This window comes from Monodon monoceros, unplaced genomic scaffold, assembly GCF_005190385.1.
Source record: "Monodon monoceros isolate NGI ecotype Baffin Bay Population unplaced genomic scaffold, NGI_Narwhal_1 Super_Scaffold_2, whole genome shotgun sequence".
Classification (NCBI taxonomy): Eukaryota; Metazoa; Chordata; class Mammalia; order Artiodactyla; family Monodontidae; genus Monodon; species Monodon monoceros.
This window is the reverse complement of record NW_021703776.1, coordinates 31,704,818-31,722,638: the sequence shown is the minus strand read 5'-3', so window position 1 is coordinate 31,722,638 and position 17,821 is coordinate 31,704,818. Positions and strand designations below refer to the sequence as shown.

The 17,821-nt window shown below is 41.5% G+C and overlaps 1 protein-coding gene across 1 annotated transcript in view; it reads left to right on the top strand.

Moving 5' to 3' along the window:
• Positions 1-8,740: 8,740 nt before the first annotated feature.
• Positions 8,741-17,821, top strand: part of DNAH11 (dynein axonemal heavy chain 11) — a 315,311-nt gene continuing 306,230 nt past the window's right edge. The window contains 2 exon segments of the mRNA XM_029233957.1: positions 8,741-9,091; positions 10,437-10,580. Of these exon segments, the coding sequence (XP_029089790.1) occupies positions 8,741-9,091; positions 10,437-10,580 (495 nt within the window).

The following is a 17,821-nucleotide window of genomic DNA, read 5'->3' as shown; positions in this document are numbered from 1 at the left end:
AGCTGGGGGAAGAGGAATCAGCAAAAGGGATGAGCCCTACGCCTGACTGGACCACAGCTAACGCGCATTAGTCTAGAGGGGCCAAAAACGAGGAGAGCAGGAGAGAGGTAAGAGGTGGCGGTGCATCCTTGCCATGGAGATAAAGGCCTGCTCATAACGCAGAGGGTTGAGCACCCTGGTAAAAGCAAAGCCGTGTGACACAGAGATCACCAACTGGGAGGCTGAGGAGTGTGGGCTTGATTCCTGGTTCTGCCACTTCCTACACAGCCTTGGGCAAATTATCTAACTACCACTTCTGCATCCTCTTTTTCTCATTTCCAAAATGGGAATGATACCTTGTAGGTGTCTTAAGAGGATCAAATAAGGTAATTCTCAAGCCTCTGACACAATAGTATTTAATAGATAGAAGTTATTGTTATCATAACTCAACCCAAAAGGGGGCAGGGAGGATGGAATAGTCCCCAGTTGGACCAATCTTGAAATGCTTTGGGTACTAATATGTTGAAAAGTCAATGCTCAATATCCCATTTTAAAAAAGAGAAATTTCAGTGAGAATTTCTTGATTCAACTGTACCTTTTTTCTCAAACTACCTATGAGCTAGTTTCTGTCTCAGATTTATATGATGGTCATCTTTTCCCAATGCTAAGCAAAATTAAAGTTTCAAATCTTAGTTACTTTCTAATTTTTTAAAATTAATTTTATTTATTTATCTTTGGCTGTGTTGGGTCTTCGTTGCTGTGTGTGGGCTTTCTCTAGTTGTGGCGAGCAGGGGTTACTCTTCGTTGTGGTGTGCAGGCTTCTCATTGCGGTGGCTTCCCCTGTTGCAGAGCACAGGCTCTAGGCACGCAGGCTTCAGTAGTTGTGGCACGCGGGCTTTAGTAGTTGTGGCTCCTGGGCTCTAGAGCGCAGGCTCAGTAGTTGTGGCGCACAGGCTTAAGTTGCTCTGCGGCATGTGGGATCTTCCCGGACCAGGGCTCGAACCCGTGTGCCCTGCATTGGCAGGTGGATTCTTAACCACTGCGCCACCAGAGAAGCCCAGTTATTTTCTAATTTTAAAATGTTAATTTCAACTACTTGCCTACCTAAGTGATAGCAGACAACAAAACGAGTGAACTAAGAAGCAAACCAAATGGTGAAAAACAGAAACATCGCCCATCTGCTGTTCAAAAACTTTTATTTTGTTGTTAACGTGTGGAAAACTTTCTGTATCTAAAATCATCCCCTGTGTTTAGAGATACACTTAAATAAAATGAACCTGAGCTTACAGGGCAAAAGTACTCCTATGTTTTCAGTTCCCTGTTAAATTGCAACCATGAAAAAAAAAACAATGTGCATTTTGGTGTCCAAACCTTTTCTTATCCTAGACAACTTCCTCTCAGACTTGGTTCGGAAAAGAATAGGATCCTCTGCATTTATGAGCTCTAAGCTATCTTCACTTAGCTTTTCAGATTCTTTGCGGAATAAGATAAGATATAAACAAATAAATTGTCCAGACTGGCTTCGTGCCCTGCCAGGCTCAGAGGCACCTCCGCTAGCTGCTGCCCTCCACTTCCAGCACCTCTTCCATGTCACTACCTTAACTGGGCTTCACATCCTGTTCTTAACTCTGACTTGCCTCTTTCATTCCCAAGCTAACCTGTAGAGATGCTTTTTCCAATCAGCCAGTCCATTTAGCACATATTGTGTGCCACCAGGTTCAGGCGTAAGGGATGCTCTTCCTCTTTTCTGTATTAATCCTGCCTCCTTCCATCTCTCCCTTGGCTAGATTTCTAGAGCACCTCGAGATCCCCTTCCCCGACTCCTAGGATGGGCTGGCCAGCACTTGCAGAGATGGGAGTGCAGTAAGCCCGCATCCGCAGGGAGCAGCCAAGGCTCAGATCATGTCGGGCCACAGGTTAAGATGAACAAGTCTCGAGTCAGAATCAGAGAGCCAAGAAGTCAGACCCTGGGAGCTAAGATCAGACAAAAGCAAATTACAGGGAAGAGGAGGAAGTTAAACTTGAGCAGTTGTCTCCCACACTCATTCGTCTTTGAAGCATACCTTTCTAGATGGTTGGCTTGACTCAAATTGTGTTATTTATTATCTTGCTATGAAATGTGGTTTAATAAATATTTTACTGAGAGCAGTATTATTTTTGAGATGTGGAAGCCATAATAAGGTTATATTTTCTGCTGGTAAAATTGTTCCTAGCTTGTATAATTTTATGTTGGAATTAAATACATCAGTAATTCATGGTTCTAAAGGGCATCATGGTTTTGAAATGTTTGGTCACCCTAACATGTTTGGAAAACCACTGTTGAGGAAAATAGTACAAAGGCAAAGGGCAAGCTAACTGAAAAAAGATTCCAACTCAATTCAGCAATGTTGTAAATGGTTACGACTTTAACTGTGTTATGTCTTTGAAGCTTTTATGTTAGCTTATTCTTTGTCAAATATATATATGTATGTGAAATATGTGTGTGTGTGTGCATGTGTGGTGAAGCATCATATACATTTCTAATTGCTGTTTGTAAGTCAGAATTAAATTATAAGTTACTATGGTTTTGTATTATAGTCGCTTCCTCTCATTTTCTATAATTATATGGACAGAAAGGTAGTATTGTTAGAAAATTATACCGTATTCTAATGATGATATATAACCTTTAATTCTCATTTTTATGGAATAAATCATGACTAGAACAGGGTTATGGGTCCTATGAAAAGAACCTCAGTTCTTCATTTATTTTCTTGTTTGTTTTGTTTTTCAAAATCCAGGGGATGTCAATTTGTATTAAAAGTCTGTAAGCAGTGATCATTTTTTTTTTCTTTTTTTGCGGTACGCGGGCCTCTCACCGCCGCGGCTTCTCCCGTTGCGGAGCACAGGCTCCGGACGCGCAGGCTCAGGGGCCATGGCTCACGCCTCCAGCCGCTCCGCGGCATGTGGGATCTTCCCGGACCGGGGCACGAACCCGCGTCCCCTGCATCGGCAGGTGGACTCTCAACCACTGCGCCACCAGGGAAGCCCGCAGTGATCATTTTTTAACATATAGAAATATTGAATCAGTATCTTGGGCACACAGAACTAACATAGTGTTGTAGGTCAATTATGCTTCAAAAAATTACATCAAACAAACTAATAAAACAAAAGAAGGGAAAAAAAACAGTCTAGTAAGTATGTCCACCAATTCCATAAGTAACTAGGAGTACTTTTATTCTTATGTCCAATTGTAAATCCAGACTTTGACATAAAATAGGAAAAGATAAAAGGGTGACCCTTCCTAAAGAATTTTACTGACCATTTTGTAGATCTAAGATTTATTGTTCTGTATTTTTAGGAAAAGTGTTACCTTGTTTACAAAATGTTTTTAAAATATTGATTTTCTTTTAAATAGTATCCTTATTCAAATCCATGACCTTAACAAATTCTTTAAAGAATTAATGCGATGAGAAAAGAGGTAATAATCACCAGAGAATATATTCAAATAAAATATTTGTCTTCAGTTTATACATTTTGTTCTAATAGAAATATTGATCAGATTTATGATTTAAGTATTTATGCCTCTTACTAAATATGTCTTTTAACTCTGGCATTGTTCAGAATACTCTCAAAGTAATTATGATCTCTAAAAAAAATAACTCTGTTTTATTTTATTTTTTGTAGGTGAGCTATAACTTGGCCTAAAATACATCAAGCTTGTGAATCCAGAGGACATTGCTTTGTTCTCAAGCATCTACAGCACCCAATCAAAATTTAGACATATTTAGCTATCAGAGTAAGAGTTACCCTGTTCCAAGTTCAGTTCATTCCCTGTAAACAAAAGAATATAACAATAATTATTGTTCCTGATTATTATAGATAGAGATAGCAGTCAAAAATTTTAATAACAGACACAGCACAGCACCCATCAATCAGAAGGGATTGATTGGAGGGAGGTCCCAGAGCCCCTCCCTGTTTCTCCATCCTATACTCCACACCCCCATCCATCCCTCCACCCCCACCCCCCTGGCATTACTCTTTCAGTTGCTAGATCTTGGGGAGGTCATGGGGTGGTAGTAGGGGGATTGGGAACCAGAGTGGCTATTTAGTTTCCAGTATGGCGTTATCTCAGCATTTTAATAACCGGTGTGGCTATACTGGCATCCTAGCTGAATGTGAACAGTGGACAGGTAGGTTTATACTCCAAAGTGTGCCATGAAGAGTATTAATGATGTAGCATTTCTTAAAAGAATGCTCCACTGTTACCTCCAGGAATTTCTTCTGTGCTGATAATGTTCCATTTTGCAAGTCTTGTTGCAGATGTATGGGCAGTAATAACGACCACAGACATGCCTCTTGGCAGACCACAAAAGTAAGACAGACCCCAATTGCAGAGATGTTAAAATGTGAAAAAAGGTGCATCACAGAATCAATGAACTACACTTCAAGATATGTTTATTTCCTTTCTGCTTCCATCAATTAACTCTCTTCCCCAACTCCCTGAGCTTGCCAACTGTAGTTTTGTTGACCATTTCAGGATCAAACTACTGAGATTCACAGGAGATTACTTTATTTGCATTGTCTGTTTACATGGGGAGTTATGGGTTTGGATGGCCACAGGAAAAGAACTGTTAGTGCGCACTGAAAGGATGTTTCATTAATTCTAACCTTTCCCAGCCCAAGTAACCTTGTTGTGTGTCACAGAGAATGCCCTCTCTGTAAGGAGCTGGAATTGCTGGGAAAGCTTTGGGGACTTCTTGGTGCTGGTAGAATTCGGGCATTCAATTAGGGTATTCTAATCCTTGGAGATTTGGGGATATTACAAATTATATGTGATATTCTATATCCTGGAACAATTCATATTAGGAATATAAATATATATTTATATTAGGGATTCATATTAGGAACATAAATATATAGGGAGAAAAGCAAGAATGCAAACAATGCTTACTGGTTTAGGAAGAAAGCTTAGCAGCTTTACAATGGGTACATCAGCAATGTAAATAGAAAAGAGAAGGGCAGATTTACCTGATATAAACACACTGCTCTCCTCCTCAAATCTCCCTCCACTAACTAAGTAGCACCTATGAAAGGGCTTTGTAAACTGTTGAGCACTAGACAAATGTGTGCGCTGCCTCCACGGGGGGGAGGGATCACGAATACTCATTTAATTTCTACCTGTGCCCAACTCTGAGCACTTTCTCTAAGCTTTCTCCTCATTTCTGATTTCAAAGGAAGGTTTAACAAGCAGGAATAGAAATAATAATGTGTTTGATACGATGTAGGAGGTATTCAGAAATAATTGTGTTTGTACTCCCTACAACTTAACTCACATATTCTTTTGTAGAATTTATTTAATCTCTAAATCCTCTTCCTTCTCTGGAACTAGTGCTCCAGAAATAAAACTTCTTATCTGTTCTCTTAATTAATTAAATTAATTCATCTCTTTTTACACATTTATTTTTCTCTTCTCCCTTCAGAGGCTCTAACCCTTTCCTTGACTAAAATTTTTTGGGTTACAGAAGTCCTTCCCTTGTTGGCATTTTATTTTGAAGTGCTTATTTCAATTCAACAAATATTCGAACGGTAGTATTGCTGGAGGGTCTGTGTTAGATACTGCAGGGGGTAAAATAAATAAATGGCACAGTCCCTGACAGCACCTGCCTTCAAAGGGCTTTGTTGCTAATAAGGAAAAATAAGAAAGCCGCACAAATAGCTATAATGCAAGGTAGAGTACGTCATACAGGTACAGGAAGAGATTACACTGTAGACTGGTGAGGATTTCCTCTCCAGAGTCCTGTGATCCTTGTTGCTTGCTTGCTTCTGTCAGTCATTACAAGTACACCTCAGAATTGTCTCTCTAAATGTTACAAAATTATTCTTTCCTGCAAATCTGTTGGTTTTCTATTACATTTCCCCCTCTATCTCCTAAATTCATGCTTAGACTCTGCAAAGATGCTTTAGGTTGTTTTTTGTTATTATTGTTTTTTGTTTGTTTTGTTTTGTTTTTTAATCAAAACCAGCAGTGGTAAGAAACTGTAGCTTAACTATTGTTGTGTATCTGCTTTGAATGGCCTTGACCTTATGAGTTGACATTCCTGCCTTTGATTTCCATGTCCCTTCACTTGGTATACAACCCTTCTCTGCCCCCACTCTTGACCATGGCACATATCTGATGGCCTCAACAGCGGCACCTCATTATATTTGTCCTTTACCCACTTGTTTCTGTCTTGATATCTCTGGAAATCCAGACAGTAAAATTCCTCAAATCACATAGTTTTCTCAGTTTTACCCTGTTTTCCTTTTTCTCCTTCCAAAATCTCAAGTTGACCTTAATCCAGGCTTCTCCAAGAATAAAGTTCTTTTAATGTTTAGCCACACTTAGGGGGGAAAAAAAGTAATAAAGTCTTCATAATTCTTTGGAAAGTGTGTTAGTGTAAAGAGATACTTCCCATGATGTTATACGTTTATGGGGAATCTGAGAAAAAAAACAATCCATACCTTTCTTGGTTGACTACCAAATGGACAGTTTTTACCCTTTTTCTTCACTAGCAGAACCCACATTTTGCTCAGGCTCCTCCTACTGGGCATATCCTTAAAAGGAAGCTGGAGTTGGATCTTGATCTCATTTCCCTTGACAAACCCAAGTTTAGATATGGACATGAGATGGAATACTGGCCAATCAGATGAAAAGGAACATCTTCTGGAGGGCTTCAGAAAGTTTTCTTTACACAAAAATGAAGATGCTGTTTTCTTGCTTCTGGACTTTGTCACCTGCAAGGAATGCTAGAAAACATGATTGCCACTTAGCATCCATGATAGGAGAATAACTGACCGGTTGGAGACCACAGAAAAGGGAGATGAACAACAGTCTCATCCCAGAGTCCTTTTGTTAACCAACCCCTGGCTCTTCTACAACCAGACTTCTTGGGTGAGATTATAAATGTTCTTATTGTAGGCCACTATTACTTGGGTTTTCTGTTAATTGCAGTTAACTGCAGATTTTCATTACAGATATGAATTACTTCTGAAATACACAATTTTTTAAAAAAGCCCAAAACAGAAGTCAAGATTATATTGTCCTATAGGACACTAAGGAGTATTGTATCTAACCTAGCGACCTTATTTCAATAGTCTTTCTCCACTGCCTCTGAATCTCTTTCTCTGATTCTCCTGGAACCAACTTCACCATTTTGTTGATATCCTCATTAATGAGTTGAAGACATCTTTGACATGTCTTCATTCTATATTTTGAGTTACTATGTGACTTTTTGAAAATTGTACTTAAATAGTAACACTATGATTTAAATTTTTCTGCTGAATTTTAAAGTGGTTTTTCACTTCAATTTAGTTCAACTCTTATTTACAGAATTCCTGTGTCTCTGGGGTAGGAGATGCAAAGGTAGAATATAGGCGTGAGAGGAGAGACTAAGAAGCATTGTAAGGTGTTCACAAGTGATTTCCAGGCTTGCTTAGTAGCCACTGGGTGCCCGAAGGATTGCTTTGGACCATGCAAAACAGCCTTCCAGGAGCTTGTGTTCATTATAAAGGCTTTCCAGGAGCCTGTGTTCATTCACGCGTCTGATGATATAACTAGAAAATCTTATAGGTGGTTATCAGACACAATTGACATCCTAAAAAGAAAAACTGTTAAGGCACCAAATCTTGCTGGATACAACGTATTTATCGATAATCAGTTGTTATAATGGATTATTGAGGGCAACACTCCTTCATAGTTCCTATGGGAAACAAGGGGTTTGAAGTTTTTACTTTGAAATGAACAAATGGAAAGGACTAAAAAAACTTTAGTTTGAGGACTGCCCCTCAAAATTCTGGCTACTTCAGTCTCAACAAATGTCATTAATAGACCATACTGAAATCCATTTCAACATCACGGAGACTGTTACTAATCTGGAACTTTTCCGCCTTGAGCTTTTACTCTTGGATTGAATAATTATATATTTTCAGAGCACTTTGCTGTTTACAGAGACGTCATGCATTCTTTCATTAGGTGTATTAACATCCCAGTAACTGGCAGGTGAGGTTCAGAATCAGGATTTTGAATACCTAGATCTTGGATTGCCACAACTAGGAAAGCTGAATTGCAGTGTTGGCTCTTTTCTGGAAACATTCTAACAGCTATGGGCAAGGTAAATTAAAAGCCCTCGGCGCGAGTCCTGAATCCCGGTTCCACCATCTCCTTGTTGCTTAGTCACTTTGTGACTTAGTTTCTTTGCTCATTAAATAAGCTGACCAGTCGAAGCCCTGCCTTTCTAGGTATTAAAATAATCGAGGGGATGGACTTAGCACGGAGCTCAGCACAACCCAGCACTGCTCAAAAGACAGCAGTTAATCAATACTGGGTTGCCATTCTCCCCTCCCGGGAGCCCCAAGATGTCCCGTGTGCCAGGGCGTCAGAGGGCAGCGGAGGAGGCCACCGAGTGGCTCACGCCGGTCGAGGGCACGCTCCTCCCCTCCAGAAAGCTGCTCCACTCGGCTCTCACTCCGCCCACAGAGGGCCGGGGCGGGGACGTCGTTCCCCTGGAAACGGGACGCGGCGGCTCAAGGCTCGCCAGAGCCCTGGCGCGTTGCGCTCGCAGTGCGCGCAGACGTCGGCTGCCAAGTGGGAGCAGGTGTGGGACTAGCGGCCGCGCTCCCGGTGATCGCTGGAGGAGGTGGGCGCCTCTCGGAGCGCGAGTGTGGAGGTGGCCTCGCCTACCCGGGGCTGGGCAGGGGCGCGCGCGTGGAGCCGGCCAGCCCCGCGTCCCCTCAGACGTGCTGGATGGCAGCCCAGGTGGCAGCCCGGGAGGCGGGAGGCTTCCGGGAAGTCCCGACCCTTCGCCCAACCCCGGGCGCCGGCCCGGAGGCGGTGGGCCTGGTGGAGTATGAAGAGGAGGACGAAGACGAGGAGGTGGCGGCGGCCAGGAGAGCGCGGAGTTTCGCCCAGGACGCGCGGGTGCGCTTCGTCGGCGGCCGTCTGGAGCAGATGCTGGGGCTCCCGGAGGAGAAATGGAGCCAGCATTTGGAGAGCGAGGACAAGCGGCAGGTCCTGGGGGAGTTTCTGGAGACCCCCAGCCCCGCCTGCCTTGTGTTCAGCGTCGACGCCGTGGAGCGGCTCGCGGCGTCCCAACAGGTAAGGGGCGACGGGCGAGGGAACCAGGTCACGCCTCCCGCCCAGCCTGACGGACACTTGAGCGGGACAGGCCAGTTGTGCTTCCTTGGGTTCTCTCGGGGCGCATATGCGGGCGCTTTAAAAAACTTCAATCAAGTGCCTGCCGAGAGTCCGCAGAATCCCCCACGTGTGCCCACTCTGCTGTTAAGTGGTTGTTGGTTAGTTTTCTAGAAGGTCAGCCTTTGGGGCTGCTTCACCCGGATAAAGCAGGAAAAGCAACGCGTCCTTCAGCTGCCTGGGCATGAGGCGCGAGGTGAGTTCTGTTTGCCAGATAACCTTCCTTTAAATCGCTCTTGTGTCACTCCGGAGCCAAATGTGGTGTTTGGCGGAGCCCAAATAACTTGTCATGGCTCAGTCCGCCTGTCAAGCACACTTCATCCCAACGAATAATACTTAGGACCCCTTTTAAAAAAGAATTGCCCGGGAATCTGCGCTCAGGACAGTTCTCTCTCCCTCTCCCTCCCCACTCCCTTTTCTCTTCCTTTTTTTTTTTTGTTTTTTTCCTTTTACCTTTTTAAATCTAGACTTCTTGTACACTTGAAGGTTAACGTATCACCTACGATCACAGCATTTATACTTAAAGAGTTTGCGAAGACTTTGGAGCAAGATTTACAATCTTGAGATGCCTCACTGTCAGTGCTGTAAAGTGATGCCGTCATCACTAGATGTGGTCGTAGTAATGGCGGGGAAATAGGAACCCAAAGAAAGAGTCACTGGAGTTAGCCTTAGGGTTTTGTGAGTTCTGAATTGTTTTTGTTTTGCTACTCTCCTAATTTTAAAAGTTTGTCAGTGGAGTGGACAAGAACAGTTTAATATTACTTAAGTTAAACAGTCATGATATCTGAAGAAATGACCTGATAGTTATGGAAATGTTAGAATATCTTGATTAAACACTGCTTTGAGTATAGAAATACAATTTAACCTCTTGGTCTTTATCTCGGTTTGGCTTACTTCTGAACAAGAAAACGTTACACAAAAGAATAACCTTTGCTAAGATGGAAACATTCTAATTTCTTCCTGTATTTGTTTAATTATGAGACTTTATGGTATATGATCCTAATTGACATGCTTTTGAAAGGACATTCCACACCAATAATACTGTGAAATTAACATTATAAAAGAACAAAGAAAATTGTATAAACTTTGCAGAAGAGCAGTGGAGCAATCTTATTTATAAAGGTAGGTAAGATGCCAGGTTTTGTTTCGTATGCTAGCAATCTACTTACAAGTTAGATACAGCAAATCCTGCTTGTTAACATGGAAGCTACATTGTGGACTTAAAATAATTATGTTACTCTTGTTTCAGATTCCAAGAGATGAAAAACATAAACTTATTTATATTGCCAAGAAGAGTACTGAAAACATTGGAGTAAATGATTTCTCTCAAACAGTTTTATTTGGAGAGTTACCTGCCTCATCCCTTGGACATGTAACTGCTTTCCTAGACGAGGTGCTGGTCTATCCTTAATATTTTAATATTTCATTTATCTTTATGACACTTGGAATTATTCAGGACAACTGTGGCTATTAAAAAGAGAATTTAGAAGCCAGTCATCTCATTAGCCAGGTGGACGGAAAATGATAGTATTTAGACTGTTCCTGAAATGAGCTGATATTGATGCTAATGTTCAACAGGTGGTAATTTGCAGGATCCTCCTTTTCCTCTCTTTGTAAATAATGGAAGAAATTAAAAAGCAGCTTGAATTGAATAGGCTCCTGTACTTAGCTATAGGTATTAAACTTCACGTTCAGAGTAGAGACAAATTTACCCTTTGGAAAGGGGTATTATCAGTTTTTCAGATTCCTCTTAGTTTCTAAGTGCACTCATGTTAGATAATGGGAAAGGGTAATGGAAATAATGTATTAGGAATGACTGCCTTAAAATTCCTCTTTCTCTCCCCTTAAGTCAGAGAAATGCTCTCTAAACCCGTGTTACTGGCACTCTAATGTGCATTAGAACCACCTAGGGATTTTGTTAAAGACAAACTGATAAATTAGGTTTGGAGTGGGGCTGAAATTCTACATTTCTAACCTGGTGCTGATGCTGTCTGTTCATGAACCAGCTTTGAGGAGCAACATACCAAATAACTAGGTTTGGAAGAACCAGAGCAGTGGTTCTCAAACTTTGCTGAACATTTGGACCACCTGGGGAACTAACATGCCTCGGCCTAGGGCACACCTCTTACCAATTAAATCAGAATGTCTGGGGGCGGGTGGGAGCCAGGCTGCAGTAGTTGTTAAAGATCTCCAGGTGACTCTAATGCACCCCAAACTCTGGGAAACACTGGGTTAGTATCAGTAAACCAGATTTCAGTAGCCAAAGCAGTCTTGCCAAGGCCAATATTTAACATAGGAATAATTGCCAACATACTTTTTACTAATGATTTGTCAATCTCCATCTTTCACACCTCTTCTCCTTCCTGAGTCTCTTCTGCTGTCTTCTTGAAAGGAGATGTTTTCTTGCGGTCTCTGGGCTAACTAAAGCTTCTGTCCCCCAACTTCAGTTCTACCTTGGTTTCACTCCTCCTCTGTTGAATTTACATGGTTTTAGTTGATTTCATGGAGATAACTAGGAAGAGAGTTTTCTATCTTCAGCACTTGAGACAGTTTTCGGTATGTAGCAGGTGTTCAAGAGGTTTTTATTGAACTGAATCTGATGAAAGGATTTCACATGTTTTGTGAATGACCTTTGGTCCTGTGACTCCAGGCTGCCATCAGCTGGCCTTGGAAGGGCAAGGCAGCACTCTTCTTTGGAATTCTTACTCTGTCTGTGTACGGCGACAGAAGATACAAAACCCTTTCCAGTTCCTCGGAATTTATCTCAATACCAGGGTCTGCACAGTCCTCTGAAAAGTTTAAGTGAAAGAGAGTAAGCTGTCCCTGAGCACACCTATAGAAGGCACAGAACATTCAGAACCTCACGGGTTTAACAGGTTTGGAAGATTCTCATTTATTTAATTATGCTTGAGGATATGAGCATTGGGAGGAAACAAGTGAGGACGTCACACTCAAGATGTCACTTGGGTTTCTTTATGGACAAGGCTTAAATTCAGAATGAAGGGGCCCTAAGGCAATACTATAGATTTTTAGATAAAAAATTTTTCAAAGCTTGTCTTTGCTTAGTATTCACAATGGCTCACATAATTGGCTAATTAACTGTGGCTTACGATGTTTGAAGGACTCCCAAACTTTTCTCTCCAGGCAAGATCTCTCTCCCAAATTCCAAAGAGCTCCATATGCCTGCCTGACATTCCACTTGGGGTGCAATAGACATTTCATACTTAACATTCCAAGTTGAGCTGATGTTCCCCACCCTGTGCTGTTTGGAATTATTCCCAGAATAATGGATGTGAACTCCATCCTTCCAGATGCCCAAACCAGAAAAACCTCCTAGTCAGCCCTGACTCTTGGCTTTGTCTCACACTTTATATCCATTCTGTCAGGAAATCTTCCAAGTTCTGCCTTCAAACATATCCAGAATCAGTTCCCCTCTCGCCTCCATTGCTACCACCCTGGTCCAGCTCACCATTATCTCTCACCTGTGCTAATAATACATCAGCCTCTTAATTGGTTTTTCTGCTTCTATATGACTCCCATCTAGAACCTATTCCCAACACAGCAGCTAGAGTGATCCTTGTTGAAACACGAGAAAACATGTCACTTTCTGCTCAGACCCTGCACTGGTTCTCCTTTTTCTCAGAGTAAGGGCCCAAGAGCTTATAGCAGTCTAGACTTTGCATTGTTGCTCGTTGTGGATCAACAGTATCAGCATCAGCTGGAAACTTGTTAAAACTGTAGAATCTCAGGCCCCACCCCAGAGCCGCTAAATCAGGACCAAGAAGCACAGGTGATTCTTAGGATTGTTAAAGGATGAAAGCATCGGTTAGAATTCTCTGTGATCTGACCTCCGCTGACCTCTCAACTCATCTCAGTTGCTAACTTATGGCTTACTTGCATTTCCTTAATTGTCTCAGGCACACTGGTGCCCCAGGGCCTTTGCTCTTGCCATTTCTTCATCTTCCCCAGAATCCACTCAGCCAACCCCTTCATGTCTTGCAAGTCTTTTTTGCTCAAATATCTATTTTCTGTGAAGCCACCCTCCAGGTGAGCAGGGATCTTTGAAGGGCAGGGACTTAGGGTCAGGCAAGTGAGAAACCCACTTCAAGAACAAAACTTCCAGAGAGGTAGGGAGAAACAAAAACAACCCAGTAATCAAGAGGAGTAATAATTTAAGGCAGTATTATTATTACTATTTTGGCTGTGCCATGCAGCTTACAGAATCTTAGTTCCCCAACCAGGGATTGAATCCGGGCCGTCTGCAGTGAAAACACAGAGTCCTAGCCACTGGACCCACCAGGGAATTCCGAAACGCAGTATTTTAAAAAATAAAATTTAATGCAGAAAAAAATCAATACTTGAAGTAAAAGTAGGATCACTAACGGTGCCATGCCAAGTCATATTAGAGGCTGAGGCAAAAGGTCAGTAATACTCATCCTGTCTTTACTCAAAAATGTTGATACTTTATTCATCATTTTTGGATTAGCTTTTACTTTAAAAATATTTAAAAATATTATTCATCTCAATTACTGAGGTTTGTTGGGGGTTTTTTTTTGGTGCCCTCTTATGCTCCAAAGTGAGTGCCTTACTTGCCTTACAGTAGTCCGGGCTCTTAATCTTTGTTGCTCACTGATGAGTCCCAAACACAAAAGACTCTGCCTGACACATAGTACCATCTAAGTAAGTACTTGTTAAACGAATGAAGGTTAAATAAGGGCTAAAGATAGCCTGTTCTTAAAAGAGACAAAACACTGAAGCGGCAAGGTATTTCTTTAGAGAAAAAGCATTTGGTGTACGATCTCTGCTATCTCCATTTGAATTTTTTGGACATTTATATGAAAAGGACACTTTGTGGGAAATTGTATGCTAAATAAGCCCATAGTTGTCATTTGTTCATTTAATCAGACCTTAATGAATATCTGCTTGGTGCCAGTGACTGAACACACCTGGCAATTAGTTAGGACGTTTCTGCCATCGGAAAGCATGCAGTGTGAGCCAACAGTGATATGATGTGGTGGATGTAGTGGTTTTAGCAGGATGCTGTGGCGCCTACAGGGCTGGCAGGGAAGGTGGGGAGTCTCAAATAGGATGATTATAGGTCTTGGTTTGCTTGGGGGCGGTTCCACTTTCCTCCTGTTACAGATCAGTTAACATCTGCTCATTTTTATTGCTTGTTTTTACTCTCTAAAGCATCCTCAGTTGTATGGTAAGTTACTTGGTCCCCATAGTGTCGAAGGACAGGAGCAATAGCTAGATGTAGGAGAGGGAAGAAGGGAGAAGCAGTGCAAAGGCACAGAGGTGAGGAAATGCAGATTGCATTTTTATTTTTTTATTTTTTATTTATTTTATTTTTTATTTTTTTGCCGTACGCGGGCTTCTCGCTGTTGTGGCCTGTCTCGTTGCGGAGCACAGGCTCCAGACGCGCAGGCTCAGCGGCCATGGCTCACGGGCCCAGCCGCTCCGCGGCATGTGGGATCTTCCCGGACCGGGGCACGAACCCGTGTCCCCTGCATCGGCAGGCGGACTCTCAACCACTGCGCCACGAGGGAAGCCCCAGATTGCATTTTTAAAAATGGACTGCATTAATATGTTTAGATTGGGGAAGAAGAGCTGGAGGGTGGTGAGAAATAAAGCTGCAGAGGCTGATTAGAAAATGAACACCTATGTAACTTTTTCATCCGATGGTTGCCACCAAAGCTGGTTGTCAAACTCATATCCGTGTGTTTACTGGAAGATGGTAGCAGTAAGGCATGTTCTGTGAAGGTTTTTATCAGGACAGGCTTCAGTGGAAAGTTTTGAAATCAAATGGTCATTTATGACTTGCATTCCAAGCTAAACAACTTCTGTCTTTCTGGGTACTTTGTATATGAAGAAGAAAAACATTTAATGCAAGGATTGGTGAATTGGTGACTCAATCAAGGAGCGAGGAGGGACTGTGTTATTGAGGTAGTGATTGGAATGAAAAGGGTTGAGGTAGTTTTCCAGTGCTATGGTTCTTAACTGGGGTAGAATAAAGAAGGGATGGACCCAGTGTTTGAAAGGAATATGGGGAAGGTCATTTGACTATTTTTTCTCGTTTAATGACCTAATATACTCTCACTTGTATTCAGTGTTGTATAGTCTTTGAAGTTGGACTCAGATATACAGTGATTAACAGTAATTTATGTTGATAAGCTGGGACCTCCCAAACTTCTCTCTCCAGCCTTGATCTCTCTCCTGAACGCCAAGCTTAGACTTCCACTGTCCTTACGGACATGGCACTTGCTGTGTAATAGACATCTCAAATCCAGCTTCTCCGAAATTTTACTCCCGATCTGCTGCTCACCATTATTATGTGTCCCTATACATTATTATTTCTAACTATATTATATAATTAGCAAAAGTATTAAAAATGTCATGTAGTTATTTCCTTAAGTATTATGTTGACCCAAATCTTGAAAGAAACAATAATTGTAAATGCTTATCAAGCCAGAATGAAAGTTATGATTTGATTTTTGTAGTTAGTGTCTGGGGCCCATTCCTAGACATTTCCGTTTAAGAAGTCTGGCAGAGGACCAGGCTCCTGTACTTTGAAAGTGTTTGTCTCGTAAGAGTCCCTACTGATTTAAGAACCACTGTAAAAAGAAACACTCCAGATTTAAAAAGAGATAAAAGAAAGGTGAGTAAAGAGAAGTCTAGCAAAGGCACCATGGCTCTTTTATCTGTAGTTGTATATCCCCTAGTAAACATGTCCAAATTATTTTGGTTCAGAGAAAGTGCACGGATTTTTCTTATAAGTCATAAAACCTAGACCAAAAAATTTACAGCTGAAGACAAAACCCCAGGTTAATTGAATTACTTTGTATACAGCTTGTTGATAACAAGATTTATTGTCATTAAAGAGCACATCCCAGGTCAATTTGTTCTAAATGATGTTCATGGAGTTACTCTTGTTGCTTGCCTAATTGCTCTACAAAGCATGGGGCTCAGAATTTCCTAACAATTTTATCTACAGCTTGTGACACGAATATTTACTTTTAAAAGAAGTTGGCCTCGTCACAGAACAGTAAATAGAGTGAAGGTTTGAAACAGTATCCAGTAAATTAGAAATGTTGAAGAACCAGAATTATCCTCAACCCTGACTTTTAGAAAAAGCTGTTGCTATTGGGAATTAAATCTAGAAAGCAGTTTTTCAGTGGATCAGTGCATGTTCAGCCCAGTAAGACTAAACTCTTCAGTCTGGTCTCCAAAGCTCTTTATGAACCTTCCCAGCATTTCTCACAGCCCCACCTCTTAGGGGTGCTGGCTCTAGTTTCAGGCAGACCAGACTGGAACTTTCTCAGAACCCTACGCCTGCAGCCCTCAGTGATTTTGCATCAGTGTTCAGTTTTCTGCCTGCCCTGCCTCGTTCATCTTAAAGATTTTAACCAAGTAGCAAGTTTCCTGGCAAGTCTTCCCTAATAACCCTCCTGGCCAGAGATGGGTGTTTCTCCTCTGTTTCCACATGACACAAAAACGTGCCTTTCATGGCAGTTCTGATATCGAGGTACCTAACCCACGGAGCTCATAGAAGACACGCTAGTTCTTTTCTTTTTTAAAATTTATTTTTATTCAAGTATAGTTGATTTACAATGTTGTGTTAATTTCTACTGTCCAGCAAAGTGATTCAGTTATATATATATATTTTTTTCATATTCGTTTCCATTATGGTTTATCACAGAATGTTGAATATAGTTCCCTGTGCTATACAGTAGGACCTTGTTGTTTATCCATCCAATATATAATAGTTTGCATCTGCTAACCCCAAACTCCCAGTCCATTCCTCCCCTACACTCCTCCCCCTTGGCAACCACAAGTCTGTTCTCAATGTCTGTGAGTCTGTTTCTGTTTCATAGATAAGTTCAGTTGTGTTACATTTTGGATTCCACATATAAGTGATACCATATGGTATGTCTTTCTGATTTACTTCACTTAGTATGATAATCTCTACGTCCATCCATGTTGCTGCAAATGGCATCATTTCATTCTTTTTTTTATAGCTGAGTAGTATTCCATGATATATATATACCACATCTTTTCTTTTTTTTAACATCTTTATTGGAGTATAATTGCTTTACAATGGTGTGTTAGTTTCTGCTTTATAACAAAGTGAATCCGTTGTACATATACATATGTCCCCATATCTCTTCCCTCTTGTGTCTCCCTCCCTCCCACCCTCCCTATCCCACCCCTCTAGGTGGTCACAAAGCACCTAGCTGATCTCACTGTGCTATGAGGCTGCTTCCCACTAGCTATCTATTTCATGTTTGGTAGTATATATATGTCCATGCCACTCTCTCACTTTGTCCCAGCTTACCCTTCCCCCTCCCCGTATCCTCAAGTCCATTCTCTAGTAGGTCTGCGTCTTTATTCCCATCTTGCCCCTAGGTTCTTCATGACCATTTAGTTTTTTAGATTCCATATATATGTGTTAGCATACAGTATTTTTTTTTCTCTCTCTGACTTACTTCACTCTGTATGACAGACTCTAGGTCCATCCATCTCATTACAAATAACTCAATTTCATTTCTTTTTATGGCTGAGTAATATTCCATTGTATATATGTGCCACATCTTCTTTATCCATTCATCTGTTGCTGGACACTTAGGTTGCTTC